Source organism: Orcinus orca, chromosome 7 (genome assembly GCF_937001465.1).
Source record: "Orcinus orca chromosome 7, mOrcOrc1.1, whole genome shotgun sequence".
Classification (NCBI taxonomy): Eukaryota; Metazoa; Chordata; class Mammalia; order Artiodactyla; family Delphinidae; genus Orcinus; species Orcinus orca.
In genome coordinates, this window is record NC_064565.1 from 93,967,764 (window position 1) to 93,984,159 (window position 16,396).

Below are 16,396 nucleotides of genomic sequence, written 5' to 3' on the forward strand. Positions count from 1 at the left end.
TCAACCTAAAGATAGAACATTAATTCAGCATGTGACTAGATTAATTTCTCTATGAAAACTGTTTAGCTGTAATATCCAGTGACAACTGATAAAAGTTTATCAGATTCCTTGTATTTACAGGATTAGATTTCACCATAAAAAAGTCAGTTACTTAGAAATTTTTTAAAAGGAATCTTACCTGATGGCAATGATAGAACGGAATGGAAAGAAGAATCTAACTCTGATACATGTTCTGTTAATATTTGAGACTTTGAATTGTGTTCACAGCTGCTCCAGATTGAAGATGATTGCAGGCAAGGCATTTGTGTAGTATTTAAAAACCTTGTTTCTTTTGAAGGCAAAGTCTGCAAGGAAAAAAAAATAAAGAGTTCATTTTTGTTGAAAAGCTAATCAGAGAGAATATAACAGTTATAGTACAATATCTGAATGACACCAGCAATAAGTCCTGGATCACTAAATCACCTTGGGGAGAGTGCTTTACAATGACCTAGACTAAGTGATAGAAGCAAAGATATAGAAGGCCATGAGTGTGATGAGATTTGACAAGTCCCTTTTCAGTCCTTCAAAATGAAGAGTAAAGTCTGTGAAAATGGGTCTTTCTCCCATCTTAAGAAATCATAAAAAAGAGAAATGAGTTTGAACAACTTTAGGTCACAAGAAAATGGTTACACTCCAGATTAGTGAAAAATATGACAGTGAGCGGGTACTATGTTATGATTAAGAACTGTGCATACAGTTGACCCTTAAACAGAGGTTTGAACTGTGCAGGTCCACTTATAAGCGGGTTCTTTCACTAAATAGGCACTATAGTATTACATGATCTGTGGTTGGCCGAATCCTCGGATGCTGAACCACAGATAGGGAGGAAGGCCAACTGACTGTAAAGTTATACATAGATTTTTTACTGAGTAGGGGTTGACGCCCCTAACCCTCACCTTGTTCCAGGGTCAACTGTACTGTTTTCCTCCTTCTAATCTGTTATAACCAATGAGTGAAATTAGAGTCTGCCTTAAATTATAATGTGAGACAATATCTACACTGCAATAACAGTGAAGTACTATGAAGACATATGTATTACATATTTACATTAAGTAAAATTGAATTGAAAATATTAAAAAAGATATGTATAAAATATGCAATATGGGGCTTCCCTGGTGGCGCAGTGGTTGAGAGTCCACCTGCCGATGCAGGGGACACGGGTTTGTGCCCCGGTCCGGGAAGATCCCACATGCCGCGGAGCGGCTAGGCCCGTGAGCCATGGCCACTGAGCCTGCGCGTCCGGAGCCTGTGCTCCGCAACAGGAGAGGCCACAACAGTGAGAGGCCCGCGTACCGCAAAAAAAAAAAAATAAAATAATAAAATAAAAAATAATAAAATAAAATATGCAATATGTTACATGAGTTTGAGTTTAAGATAAAGATTTCAATCAGAAATCTCATGAAAACCATGTTGCTAAATCAAAAAATTATGTTGCTACATTTAAAAAATACATATTCTGTTTAAATGTTGGATTTTAAAATTATTTTTTTCTGGCTATAAGATTAGTATACAACCAATGTAAAAAATCTATAAAATAGAGAAAATATTTTAAAAGTTAATGGAGTTCACCTGTGTTCCTTCTGTCATTCTTACCTCCACCTACTACAATAACATTAGGACTTATTTTTTTAATGGAAATTATATTTAAAATACTTATAATAACTGAGAATTTTGGATGCTATTTTTTAAAAAATTATTTTATAAACTTACATTAAGTTTATCACTTTCTTGAGTTTGAGTTTCCTGGCTAACTGGCATTTTCTGTTTCCACAGCACCTTGGTCATGGCCACATCTCCCATAGCATTTAACTAGATTTCCTCTGGACCGTGAGCTCCTTGAAGGTTGGACTATAATTTGTTCAATCCTGTATTCCCAGAACCTGACACAGTCCTTAACATATGGTTCAAACTTGAATGCTGACCAAATGAATTTTATCTCATTTGCTTTTAACAAATTTAGGTGAATAGAACTTTTCAAATACATGTGTGCCTCAGACTATTTCATTGGGGAAAAAATAGTCCCTGTTAATATATGCTAAAATTTATCATGTAATGACTTCTTTTTATATTCCACTGGCCAAGACTTATGTCAGCTAGTCATACCCAGCTGCAAGGAAGGCTAGGAAATGCAGTCATTATGCCGGGTAGTCAAGTAAATTGATGATTTTTATAAGAAGATATAACATGTGGTATGTGATTATAAAGATGTGAGTTATTTCCAAGATTTATTCTAATAATGTTATATGTATATATCTATGGGAGCAGTTGCTGTTTCTTACCTTTACAAGATGCACTGGTACTTTTGACTCACTCTAGAATTATTTGTTCTTTTGTGATGTAGTTCAAAAAGATATAAGGAACAATTATATAAAATTACAAAGAAAATGTGCTAACCTCTCTTTTTTCATGTATGGCTAGAACATTATGAATAAAAGTTGATAAAATCTGAATATTTACCATATAATTAGTTTTCTCTTGCAATTTTTCCAAATCCAGGAAACCCATTAGCCAATTTGAAACTATCCTAAATAAATATGGAGACAAGTGAGGGGCATCTAGGAAAAGGCCTTTTTTCCCCTTCAGAGAAAGTGAAGCCCAGGAGGCTGAAAAGGAATGGATGGAGAAATAAGAGAAAAATCTGGAGATTCTTGCCAATAAAAATTCAAATGTCTAGAGGGTGTGATCAACAATACCATATGCTGCATAAGATTCAAGCAAAGTAAAGCCTGAAAAGTATCCATTACATGTAACTTTAATAATGAAACATTTCATATATACAAAAGAGTATATAATTTATAAGGAAGGTATAAAATAATGTTTAAAAAGGACCTATACTCACCATCCTACTTTAAGAAACAGAACAACACCAATACTTTGATGACTTCTCTTTGCTATCCCGGCCCCATGAGCCTGTGGCAGAGATTGCTACTTTCTTTCCAGTATCTGGGTTCTCCTCCCTGTTCTAAAACTCCTGATTTTCAGCTGGGCACATTTCTCAAGCTTCCTTGCATCTAAAAATTACTAAATTCTAGCCAGAACACCATGAGAAGTCATGTTTGCAACATTTAGAAACTGACTTTAAGAAGGTCACTTAGCCCTCCATACTTCCACCTGTGATGGTGAGCCACCATAATCTTGTGAGTGAGGGTAATGCTCAAAAGATTAAACAAAAAGGCAGCAGGAGCCTGGTTCCTAGATAACCATGTAGAGCATGGTTGTCATGCCTAGAATATTTTCAATCTGTTTCAAAACAAAGAAATAAACTTACATCTTGCTTACATCACTATTTGGGATTTCTGTCAAATGCAGCTAAACCTATACCTTAACTAATACAATGTGCCTCCTCAGTCATATTTTTCTCTCACATTTCCAGGAGTAACTGCTATCCTGAATTTTAATTTTATCATTTCCTTGCTTTTTCTTTATAGTTTTTCTACAAAAGTATATGTAATCCTATATAATTTACTATTTAAATTACTATGCTTTAAAAATGTAAATACACAGAATAATGCTAGATATATTTTCCTGCTTTATTACTCAACATTATGTGCATGCAATTAATCATTCTACTGTATATTAAATACCTAGATTGTTTCTAGTGTTTTACCATTATGAACAATGATAGTATGGATATTATTACATTTGTCTCCTGGCACATGGGTATAAGATTCTCTAGAGTACACTGCTAGAAATGGAATTGCTGGGTTATACAAACGCCTGAACACACATACTCAACTTCACTAGATAAAATATTGTATTACCAAGTAGTTACAACTAATTTACACTCCAACAGAGCAGATTTTAGTTCTCACTGCTTCAGATTCATACCAACAAGGGTACTGTCGGAATTCTTATTTTTGCCAATTTGAGACCATACAAATATCTCATGGTTGAAATTTGTATTGCTCTGTTTACTGTTTAAGTTGACCTCATTTTCATACCTATAATTGGCCAATTTTCCTTCTTTTGGGGAATACATGTTTTGATGATTTTTCTATTGAGATGTCTTTTTCTTATTGATTTTTTAAGTTCTCTTTATACACTCTTGAAAGTTACAAATCCTTTGTAGGTTCTATGTATTGCTCCCTGTCTGAGCTTCTCTTTGCACTTTTTTTGTGTCTTTTGATCAACAGACATTCTTAACTTAAATGTTTCCTTTATATATAGTTTGCACTTCTTTGTATCTTGATGAGGAAATCTTTTGAATCTTGATGAGGAAACCCTACCTTTAAGTCATAAAGATATTCTTCCACTTTTTTTTTAATAAGAGTTTTATTGTTTTGCCTTTTGCAATTAGGTCTTTGTTTAAAATTGATTTCTTCGTGCAAGATGTGAGATAGGGATCCAAACTCATTTTTTTTTTTCATCTAAATGGATCACCAATTGACTTAACGTCTTTTACTAAACAGTTAGTTCATCCTCTCCCAACCAATCTACAAAGCTGCCTGTTATATACCACATTCCATACATGTCTGGGACTGTTTCAGGGATTTCTAACACTCTACCATTTGTGCCTGTGCTAATAACCAATGCCTTAATTATTGCATCTTTTAAATAAATCTTGACACTTTTTTTTTTTTTTTTTTTTTTTGCGGTACGCGGGCCTCTCACTGTTGCGGTCTCTCCCGCTGCGGAGCACAGGCTCCGGACGCGCAGGCCCAGCGGCCATGGCTCACGGGCCTAGCCGCTCCGCGGCATGTGGGATCTTCCCGGACCGGGGCACAAATCCGTCTCACCTGCATCAGCAGGCGGACTCCCAACCACTGCGCCACCAGGGAAGCCCAAATCTTGACATTTGATAGTGTAAGTTTCTCCACCTTGTTCCTCAGGGGTGTCTTGGCTGTTATTCTTGTTTTTCACTCCTCTGTATATATTTTTTTATTGAGGTATAGTTGATTTATAATATTATATAAGTTTCAGAAATACAACCTAGTGATTCACAGTTTTTAAAGGCTGTACTCCATCTTCTCAATAATTTTTAAAAATAGCTTAATTTCCATTAAAAACCTGTAGAATTTTGTTTAAAAATACACTGAATTTGTAAATCAATTGGAAGATTTTTGAGATTTTAAAAATTTTGGTATTATGATTAAAGGTCATCCATCCATGAATATGGTGTATCTCTTCATTTATTTAGGTCTTTAATTTCTTTCAATAAAACTTTGTAAATTTCTTCTCTAAAAGTCTTTACATATTTTGTTAGATGTATTCCTAGGTACCATCATATTTATTGTTTCATGTAAAAGGAATTGAAAAATACAATTGACATATACTGAACATGTCCCACAACTCTGCTAAACTTTCTTATTCAAATAATATTACTTGTTGTTTCTTTTAGCTTTCTATTAACCAAACATATTATCTAAAAGTCATGACAGTTTAGTTTCTTTCATTCAGTTCTAAAACCTTTATTATTATTTATAAGGTTCCAACCATGCTAGATAGTCTCACCAGTTCAATAATGAATAGAAATGACCAAAGGACATATTGTTTTGTCCCTCATTATAAAGGAAATGCTTTTAATTTTTTATAATTAAGAATAATAAGGGTTAAGAATGATTGTAGTTTTTTCAGTATATTCTTTATCAGAATGTATGCCTACTTTGCCCAAAGTATTCTTTTAAGTATATTAATGTTGAACTTAATCATACACTTTTTGTGAACCTATTGAAATGATTACTTGGCTTTTCTTCTTTAATCTAATTATGTGGTTATTACATTAACAAATTTTTAAATGTCAAAGCAACCTTCGATTCTTCTTGAGGAAAATGCTAGGGGTTTATCAATTTCTTTGCAAAGAACCAGCAACTAGATTTATTTTCTGTATTGTATCAATATATGGAAATTCATTGCATATGTATGTTTCTATGTTTCACTGATTCCTATTATTAGGATAGATAAAATATTTTGTCATATTTTTCCCCTTAGTTAACTTAAACTTATACATTCTTTTCTTTTCTTTTAGTGGTTTTCCTAGAGATTACAATGAATCCTTAAGTTATGGCTTTTAGAGTATAAAACAAATTATTCTTTTTACCACTTCCCTGAAAACAATGGGACATTAGAAGACTTTAACTTCATTTACTCTCCTCTTTCTTTGTTATTGTTGTAAGGCATTTTAATCCCATATATAAAGCTCTACATTATATTACTGTTATTATTTTCATCGTCAACATTTAAATTACCCATATATTTATCTTTTCCATTGTTCTTAGCTTCTTTCTACAATTCTGTTTCCATCTGGGATCATGTTCCTTCTCCCTTTGCTATTATTATGTGTAGATTTGCTGTCAACAAATTCTTTCCATTTTTATTTATCTGAAACCTTTGTATATCATCATTTTTGAAGGATATTTTTGTGGATATAGAATTCTAGCATTTTTTTTCTTTCAGCATTTTAAGAATATTTGCATTTTTATCTGGCTTCCATTGTTTCTATTGAGTAGTTAAGTCTTATGGTTGCCCTCATTTGAAGGTAATGTGTCTTTTTTTTACCCTGACTGCTTTTAATATTTTCTGTCTTCACTTTTTAGCAGGCTTGCTATAATATGTCTTGATGTAATTTCTATGTATTTGTTATTTTTGAGGTTCACAGAATTTCTTGAATCTATGGGTTGATGTCCTGTTTTAGTTTAGGAAATACTCTCTATTATTATCTGTTCAAATGTTATTTCTGTCCTATTCTCTCTCCTTTCTTCTAGAGTCTAATAACATATATGGTTAATTTTTTTCACTGATTTACAGTTCTCTAATTCTGTTTCTGTATTTTTAAAATTCTGTTTTATCTCTGTGCTTCTATTTGAGTATTTTATATTAATAAGTCTTTTAGTTCATTAATCATATCTTATGCTCCATCTAATTTGTAGTTAAACTCATCATCTGGTGAAGTATTAATTTCACATGTTATATTTTGAGTTTGAGAATGTTCATATGACTCTATTTTTAAAAAATAGATTCCAAATATCTGGTAAAATAATCTGTCTTTTTCCACTTGTTCTCTATTTTTTCAACATATTAATCACAGCCATTTTAAAGATCTTGGCTATTAAATCCAATTATCAGAATCACTTGATGGTTTGTCACTATTGTCTGTTTTTCTCTCTTGAAGGCTGGTCATATGGTCCTGTCTTTTGGGATGCCTAGTAATTTTTGATTGAATGCCAGATCGTATTTTTTAAAAAATCATAAAGACTCCAAATGATGTAATCTTTCTCCATAGAGGGTTCTCTTTCCCTACTGCTAAGCAGATAAACAGCAGGTTTCTCTCCTTTCATCTATTCAGGGAGTGCACTCAGTTAAGCTTGGGTTACCACCCTACTATGGTTCTCTATATCTGATTTGTTCCTGGCCCTTCAAGGTTTTCAGCTAAGTGTTTGGTGTATTTTACAGAATTTCCCCTGATCATTCAGACCTTAAGAAAAAAAAATCTTAAGAGTATACTGAGGAGTGCCACACTGCTTTAAAGGGGTTTTTGTCATTGATGTTTTTTTTAAGCCTCCTGTTCTCTGCAGCCCAGGTATTTAGCAAATGTTATGAGGAAAACATTGGTCAAAAATGTTCTGAAGTGAAAAATGGCCATGTGCTTCAGGTCTCCCAAAACACACCCAACAGCATCCCCCATACCTATCATCTATTAGCATCTGAACCAAATTTGAATATTTCTGCCAAAGCTCCAGGGCAAAAGTGGTTGCAGGAGCCAGCTATCCTAGGTGTTTCCCTCTCTGAAGACATATGCTACATCTTCTCCTCTAACCTTTATATTTGTTCATTTCTCTTCATATCTTACAATTCTTTTTTCTCTCTGTATTTCATTTTATATAATTTCATTGAGATCTATTTTCTAACCGCCAATTCTCTCTTTAGTTTTATCTACTTATTTCTTAATCATATTACTAATTTTCTGATTTATTTTCCTTAAACATATAAACTTACTTAATTTTGCATTCTGTATATGATAACTGCAGTAGCTGAAGTTATTTTTGTAAGGATGTGTGTGTGGGGGGGGTGGGAGTTTGCTTTTGCTGACTTTCTTGATGTTGCTTTGTTGCTGTGTCTGATTTTATTTTTTTTTTAAATTAGGAATTCACATTTATTGGAATTTTATTCAGGGGAATCCTAGGGGAAACTATTGAGAGTTCATTCCCCTAGAAAGGATATACATTTATTTCTTCCAGCCATCTGGAACAGCTAACCATTTTAAAATGCAATTCTTGTCTTTTTTTTAATTAATTAATTTGTTTGTTGTTTATTTCTGGCTGTGTTGGGTCTTCATTGCTGCGCATGGGCTTTCTCTAGGTGCTGCAAGCAGGGGCTACTCTTTGTTGCGGTACATGGGCTTCTCATTGTTGTGGCCTTTCCTGTTGTGGAGCATGGGCTCCAGGAGCGTGGGCTTCAGTAGTTGTGGCACGTGGGCTCAGTAGTTGTGGCTCGCAGGCTCTAAAGGGCAGGCTCAGTAGCTGTGGCACATGGGTTCAGCCACTCTGCAGCATGTGGGAATCTTCCTGGGCCAGGGCTCGAACCCGTGGCCCCCGCATTGGTAGGCAGATTCTTAACCACTGCGCCATCAGGGAAGCCCACAATTCTTGTCTTTTCAAGTAAAACTCTTAGGTAGAATGATTTCAGACTTTAAAGATGTAAAAGGCCTGATGTGTCATTACAAATTCTATGCAGAAAATCTATTTTCCATTTTTCAGCCAGAGCCCAAGGCAAAGAAAGGCAAGTTCTTTACATTGCTGTTCAGCAGGTCTGAGTTCCAGTTCATGCACTCACAAAGTGAGTAGCATTGAAGGCTCTTGGCTTTATGCAGGATCTTTTAATATGTCTCCTCACATCTCCTGGATTCTAGGCTTTGCCTCCAGTCTCTACCAAGACTATTAAACAAAAATTTCTACTTCTCTTTCTCCTTTCTTTCCTTCCTTTTTAATTCTGAGGATTTCCACTTTTTGAGCCAGGTTAGGCATTCACTGTAAAAAATATTCTTACGACATAATCACCTCTGCCTCCTTCACAGCCCTTAACAGAGTACCTTTACACACAGTAGACGTTCGGAAATTATTTGTTGAAAGAAGGAAGGAATAATGAGCAAACTTAATTCAAAAGACCAAATTAATTGTGAATTTAATTTCACTAAGCTTAGCAAAAAGTTTAAAGCAATTTCCTCAAATGTAATTTCTCAATGGGAAAAGATGGTTTTTAAAATAAACTTTTAGATTCTCTAAGAGCCCAGCAAAAGTGAGGTAACCCTTTTTCTATAGTTTTATAGCAGCAATGAATTTTTCCATTAAAATTGGTTAAAGGAGTAGTCATAATATACATTGTATCATTTACAACAAAGAAAATAAATTTGTGTAGCATTTTTTCAATTCATGATGTAGTCGATACCTTTCATTAACTTGTTCACTTTTTCATAAGCAATATATTTTTACTTTATACGAAAATGTCTTGCATACTTTAACAAATGATAATAAAGTTATTTAAAATTCAAAAAAAATTTGATACTTTACATTCTAATACTTTGTATCCAGAAGCTTTCCTAAGATAATTATCCCACCATATTACTGGAATCAAAAGTTCAGCATTGGATCTGGCTAAGTGACGTAATTAAAAAGTCACTTTGACCTTTAAAAAACTGTTTCAATAAAATGCTTTTGTTGGACATCATACTACAGCAGGGTGAAGAGTAAAATAACATTATGACATTGCAGTGCTTCTCAGGGAACCCAACATATAACAGAGATAAATACAGACACTTTCAAATTTGTTGTGGAGAAGAGATTAAGCAATAGCTAAATGGGATATGTTATTAAGAAATCAGTTTTGAAAGTAGAAAAGGCAATTCCATTTCTGTCCATGAAGTAATAAACAAATGGGACCTAATTAAACTTAAAAGCTTTTGCACAGCAAAGGAAACCACTGACAAAATGAAAAGACAACCTACCAGTGAATAGGAGAAAATATTTGCAAATGATATGACTGATAAGGGGTTAATATCCAAAATTTATAAACCACTCATACAATGCAACAGCAAAAAAATAAACAACCCAATCAGAATATGGGCAGAAGACCTAAATAGACATTTTTCCAAAGAAGACACACAGATGGCCAATAGGCACATGAAAAAATGCTCAACATCACTAATCATCAGAGAAATGCAAATCAAAACCACAATGAGATATCCCCTCACACCTGTCAGAAAGGCTATTATCAAAGAGTCTACAAATAACAAATGTTGGTGAGGATGTGGAAGAAATGGAACACTTGCACACTGTTGGTGGGACTGTAAACTGGTACAGCCACTATGGAAAATGGTATGGTGTTTCTTCAAAAAACTAAAGATACAACTACCATATGATCCAGCAATTCCACTAGTGGTTACCAGTGGGGAGAGGGAAGGAAGTAGGGGGGAGATAGGGGTATGGGATTAAGAGACAAACTACTATGTATAGAATAAATAAGCAACAATGATATAAGGTACAGTACAGGGAAATATAGCCATTATCTTGTAATAATTTTGAATGGAGTATAATCTATAAAAATATTGAATAACTATCTCATACATCAGAAACTAATATAATATTGAAAATCAACTATACTTTAATTAAAAAAAAGAAGTACACCTATGGGACTTTTATCAAACAACTGTTTTCAGAACTTGGACAACAGGTAGCACATGACTTATCCCTGAGAGAAGGAAAACAAATGAGATCCGATAAATCTACCAGCTTTTTGCACAAGGATGGGGGTCCAAGAAGAGTGTGTCAGTCTAGAAGATTTTAAGATACAGATGTTAAACTTTGGGGAGAAAAGGATGGCTACAACTTATAGAGGAGACTGCCATAAAAAAAGGAAGCTTCTCAGAGAAAGCGCTCCAGAAATTCCATAGGGCACATTTCATTCTTTTGTCAAATAACAATCTACACATGCATAGAATGAAACAACAAAGGCCAGTCTAAGGTAATTTAATTTCAAGGGAAAGAAAAAAGGCAGGAAAAAAAAGAACAAATAATATATGAGAGAGGGCTTCCCTGGTGGCGCAGTGGGTGAGAGTCCGCCTGCCGATGCAGGGGACACGGGTTCGTGCCCCGGTCCGGGAAGATCCCACATGCCGCAGAGCGGCTGGGCCCGTGAGCCATGGCCACTGAGCCTGCGCGTCCGGAGCCTGTGCTCCTCAATGGGAGAGGCCGCAACAGTGAGAGGCCCGGGTACAGCAAAAAAAAAAAAAAAAAAATATGAGAGAAATAAAAAAACAAATAACAAAATCAAAATGATAGATTTAAACCTAACTATAGGGGATTAGCTCAAAATGGCAGAGTAGAAGGATGTGTGTTTACCCCTTTTTACAAGAACACTGGAATCACAACTAACTGCTGAACAACCATTAAAAAAAACCTCTGGAACATACCAAAAAAGATACCCTACATCCAAAGACAAAGGAGAAGCCACAAAGAGAGAGTAGGAGGGATGCAATTGCAATAAAATCAAATCTCATACTCTCCAGGTGGGTGACCCACAAACTGGAAAACAATTATACCACAGAAGCTCCCCCACTGGAGTGAAAGTTCTGAACCCCACATCAGGCTTCTGAACCTGGGGGTCCAGCAATGGGACAAGGAGACCACAGAGAATCTGGCTATGAAGGCCAGTGGAATTTGATTGCAGGACTTCCACAGGTCTGGGAGAAACAGAAACTCCACTCTTGGAGGCCACACACAAAATCTTGTGTGTACCAGGACCCAGGGGAAGAAACCAGTGACCCCATAAGAGACTGGGCCAGACCTACCTGCTAGTATGGGAGGGCCCCCTGCAGAGGTGGGGGGTGGCTGTGGCTCACTGTGGGGAAAAAGACACTGGCAGCAGCAGTTCTGGGAAGTACTAATTAGTGTAAGCCCTTCCAGCGGCCACCATTAACCCCACCAAACAGCCTGTAGGTTCCAGTGCTGTAGGCTCAGGCCAAACAACCAACAAGGAGAGAACGCAGCCCCATCCATCAGCAGACAAGACAAGTTGATTAAAGTTTTACTGAGCATGGCCCTGCCCACCAGAGGGACAAGACCTAGCTCTACCTACTACCAGTCCCTCCTATCAGGAAGCTTGCACAAGCCTCTTAGATAGTCTCATCCAAGAGAGGGAAGACAGCAGATGCAAGAAGAACTACAATCTTACAGCCTGCAGAAAAGTTAGACAAGATGAAATGGCAGAGGATTATGTCCCAGATGAAGGAACAACATAAAACCCCAGAAAAACAACTAAGTGAAGTGGAGATAGGAAACCTTCTGGAAAAAAATTCAGAATAATGATAGTGAAGATAATCCAGGATCTCAGAAAAAGAATGGAGGCAAGAATCAAGAAGATGCAAGAAATGTTTAACAAAGACCTAGAAGAACTAAAGAACAAACAAACAGAGATGAACAATACAATAACTTACATGAAAAATACACTAGAAGGTAACAATAGCAGAATAACTGAAGCAGAAGAATGGATAAGTGACCTGGATAACAGAGTGGTGGAAATCGCTGCTGCAGAACAGAGTAAAGAAAAAAGAATGGAAATAAATGAAGACAGTCTAAGAGACCACTGGGACAACATTAAATGCACCAACATTCACATTATAGAGGCCCCAGAAGGAGAAGAGAGAGAGAAAGGACCTGAGAAAATATTTGAAGACATAATAGCTGAAAACTTGCCTAACATGGGAAAGGAAAGAGTCACCCAAGTCCAGGAAGCACAGAGTGCCAGGTAGGTTGAGCCAAGGAGGAACATGCCATGACAGAGTAATCAAATTGACAAAAATTAAAGACAAAGAAAAAATATTAAAATATTTGCAAACAAATCAATGGACAAAGCATTAATCTCCAAAATATATAAACAGCGTATGCAGCTCAATATTAAAAAAACAAACAACCCAATCCAAAAATGGGCAGAAGACCTAAATAGGCATTTCTCCAAAGAAAACATACAGATGGCCAAGAAGCACATGAAAAGCTGCTCAACATCACTAATTATCAGAGAAATGCAAATCAAAACTACAATGAAGTATCACCTCACACCCATTACAATGGGCATCATCAGAAAATCTACAAACAACAAATGCTGGAGAGGATGTGGAAAAAAGGGAACCCTCTTGCACTGTTGGTGGGAATGTAAATTGATACACCCACTATGGAGAACAGTATGGAGGTTCCTTAAAAAACTAAAAATAGAATTACCATATGATCCAGCAATCCCACTACTGGGCATATACCCAGAGAAAACCATAATTCAAAAACACACTTGCACCCCAATGTTCATTGCAGCACTATTTACAATAGCCAGGTCATGGAAGCAACCTAAATACCCATAGACAGACGAATGGATAAAGAAGTTGTGGTACAGGTCCTGGTGGGGGCAGGGACTCTCATGGCAGCCTCTAGAGTCAATTATAGGAATATCTGAGTCTGATACTCCCAAATCATGATGGAATTGCAAGCATAGGTTGGCTGGTGATGCAATTCAGCAAAAGTCAACGAAAGCATTAGATATGTCATGTTTTTGGATTGGAATAATCAACATTGTGAAAATGACTCTACTACCCAAAGCAATCTACAGATTCAATGCAATCCCTATCAAACTACCACTGGCATTTTTCACAGAATTAGAACAAAAAATCTCACAATTTGTATGGAAACACAAAAGACCCCAAATAGCCAAAGCAATATTGAGAAAGAAAAATGAAGCTGGTAAGGTAGATAGCTAGTGGGAAGCAGCCGCATAGCACAGGGAGATCAGCTCGGTGCTTTGTGACCGCCTGGAGGGGTGGGATAGGGAGGGTGGGAGGGAGGGTGACGCAAGCAGGAAGAGATATGGGAACATATGTATATATATAACTGATTCATTTCGTTGTGAAGCTGAAACTAACATACCATTGTAAAGCAATTATGCTCCAATAAAGATGTTTAAAAAAAAAAAAAAAAAAGAAAAATGAAGCTGGAGGAATCAGGCTCCCTGACTTCAGACTATACTACAAAGCCACAGTAATCAAGACAGTATGGTACTGGCACAAAAACAGAGACATAGATCAATGGAACAGGATAGAAAGCCCAGAGATAAACCCACGCACATATGGTCACCTGATCTTTGATAAAGGAGGCAAGAATATACAGTGGAGAAAAGACAGCCTCTTCAATAAGTGGAGCTGGGAAAACTGGACAGCTACATGTAAAAGAATGAAATTAGAACACTCCCTAACACCATACACAAAAATAAACTCAAAATGTATTAAAGACCTAAATGTGAGACCAGACACTATGAAACTCTTAGAGGAAATATAGGCAGAACACTCCATGACATAAATCACAGCAAGATCCTTTTTGACCCACCTCCTAGAGTAATGGAAATAAAAACAAAAATAAACAAATGCAACCTAATTAAACTCAAAAGCTGTTGGGCTTCCCTGGTGGCGCAGTGGTTGAGAGTCTGCCTGCCGATGCAGGGGACACGGGTTCGTGCCCCGGTCCGGAATGATCCCACGTGCCGCGGAGCGGCTAGGCCTGTGAGCCATGGCCGCTGAGCCTGCGCGTCTGGAGCCTGTGCTCCGCAATGGGAGAGGCCACAACAGCGAGAGGCCTGCGTATCACAAAAAAAAAAAAAAAAAAAAAGCTGTTGCACAGCAAAGGAAACCATAAACAAAATGAAAAGACAACCCACAGATTGGGAGAAAATATTTGCAAATGATGTGACCGACAAGGGATTAATCTCCAAAATTTACAAACAGCTCATGCAGCTTAATATCATCAAAACAAACAATCCAATCAAAAAATGGGCAGAAGACCTAAATATACATTTCTCCAAAGAAAACATACAAATGGCCAAGAGGCCCATGAAAAGATGTTCAACATTGTTGATTATTAGATAAATGCAAATCAAAACTGCAATGAAATATCATCTCACACCAGTCAAAATGGCTATCATCAAAAAAATCCACAAAATAAATGCTGAAGAGGGTGTGGAGAGAAGGAAACCCTCCTATGCTGTTGGTGGGAATGTAAATTGGTACAGCCACTATGGAGGACATAGGGAGGTTTCTTAAAAAACTAAAAACAGAGCTACCATATGATCCTGCAATCCCACTCCTGAGCATATATCTGGAGAAAAACATGGTCTGAAAGGATACATGCACCCCAATGTTCATTGCAGCACTATTTACAATAGCCAAGACACAGAAGCAATGTCAATGTCCATCAACAGAGGAATGGATAAAGAAGATGTAGTACATATATACAATGGAATATTACTCAGCCATTAAAAAGAATGAAATAACACCATTTGCAGCAACATGGATGGACCTAGAGATTGTCATACTGAGTGAAGTCAGACAGAGAAAGAGAAATATCGTATGATATCGCTTACATGCAGAATCTAAAAAGAAATGATACAAATGAACTTAGTTACAAAACAGAAACAGACTCACAGACCTAGAGAACGAACTAATGGTTACTGGCGGGGGGGGGGGAGGATGGGGGGAAGGGATAGTTAGGGAGTTTGGGATTGACATGTACACACTGCTATATTTAAAATGGATAACCAACAAAGACCTACTGTATAGCACAGGGAACTCTACTCAATATTATGTAACAACCTAAATGGGAAAAGAATTTGAAAAAGAATAGATACATGTATATGTATAACTGAATCACTTTACTGTACACCTAAAATATCACCTAAACATTGTTAATCAACTATACTATAATATCAAATAAAAAGTTAAAAAAAACAGAAAATAACAAGTGTTGGAGAGGATAAGGAGAAATTAGAACCATTGTACATTACTGGTAGGAATGTAAAATGGTGCAGCCACTGTATAAAACAGTATGATGGTTCCTCAAAAAATTAAACATAGAATTACTATGTGATCCAGCAATTCCACTTCTATGTTTATGCCCCCAAAGAACTGAGAACAGAGACAAAAACAGATATTCATATACTAAATAAGCACACAATAGCCAAAAGGTCAAAAAACCCCATGTCCATCAACAATGGAATAAATAAACTGTGACATATAAAAACAATGTATTATTATTCAGCATTAAAAAGGAATGAAATTCTGATACATGCTACAAGACTATGAACCTTGAAGACATTATGGTAAGTGAAATAAACTAGACAAAAAGTGGAAAAAAATCCCTAATTATATCATAATTACATTAAATATAAATGGTCTAAATACTCCAATTAAAAATCAGAAACTTTCAGACTGAATAAAAAAGTAAGATCTAAATATATAATGTCTACAAGTAAACCACTAAATATAAAATCATAGATAAGATACAAATAAAAGTATGAAAGCAGATATACCACCTAAGCACTAATCACTAAATTGCTG

General features: G+C 36.0%; 1 protein-coding gene across 11 annotated transcripts in view; it reads right to left on the minus strand.

Annotated features, from left to right (window-relative positions):
• Positions 1–16,396, minus strand: part of KANSL1L (KAT8 regulatory NSL complex subunit 1 like) — a 146,771-nt gene that overhangs the window by 24,629 nt on the left and 105,746 nt on the right. For all 11 annotated transcript variants that reach the window (XM_004262935.4, XM_049712103.1, XM_033428296.2 and 8 more), the window contains one exon: positions 179–344. In XM_004262935.4, coding sequence (XP_004262983.1) covers positions 179–344 — 166 coding nt within the window. The remainder of the gene's footprint in view (positions 1–178; positions 345–16,396) is intronic.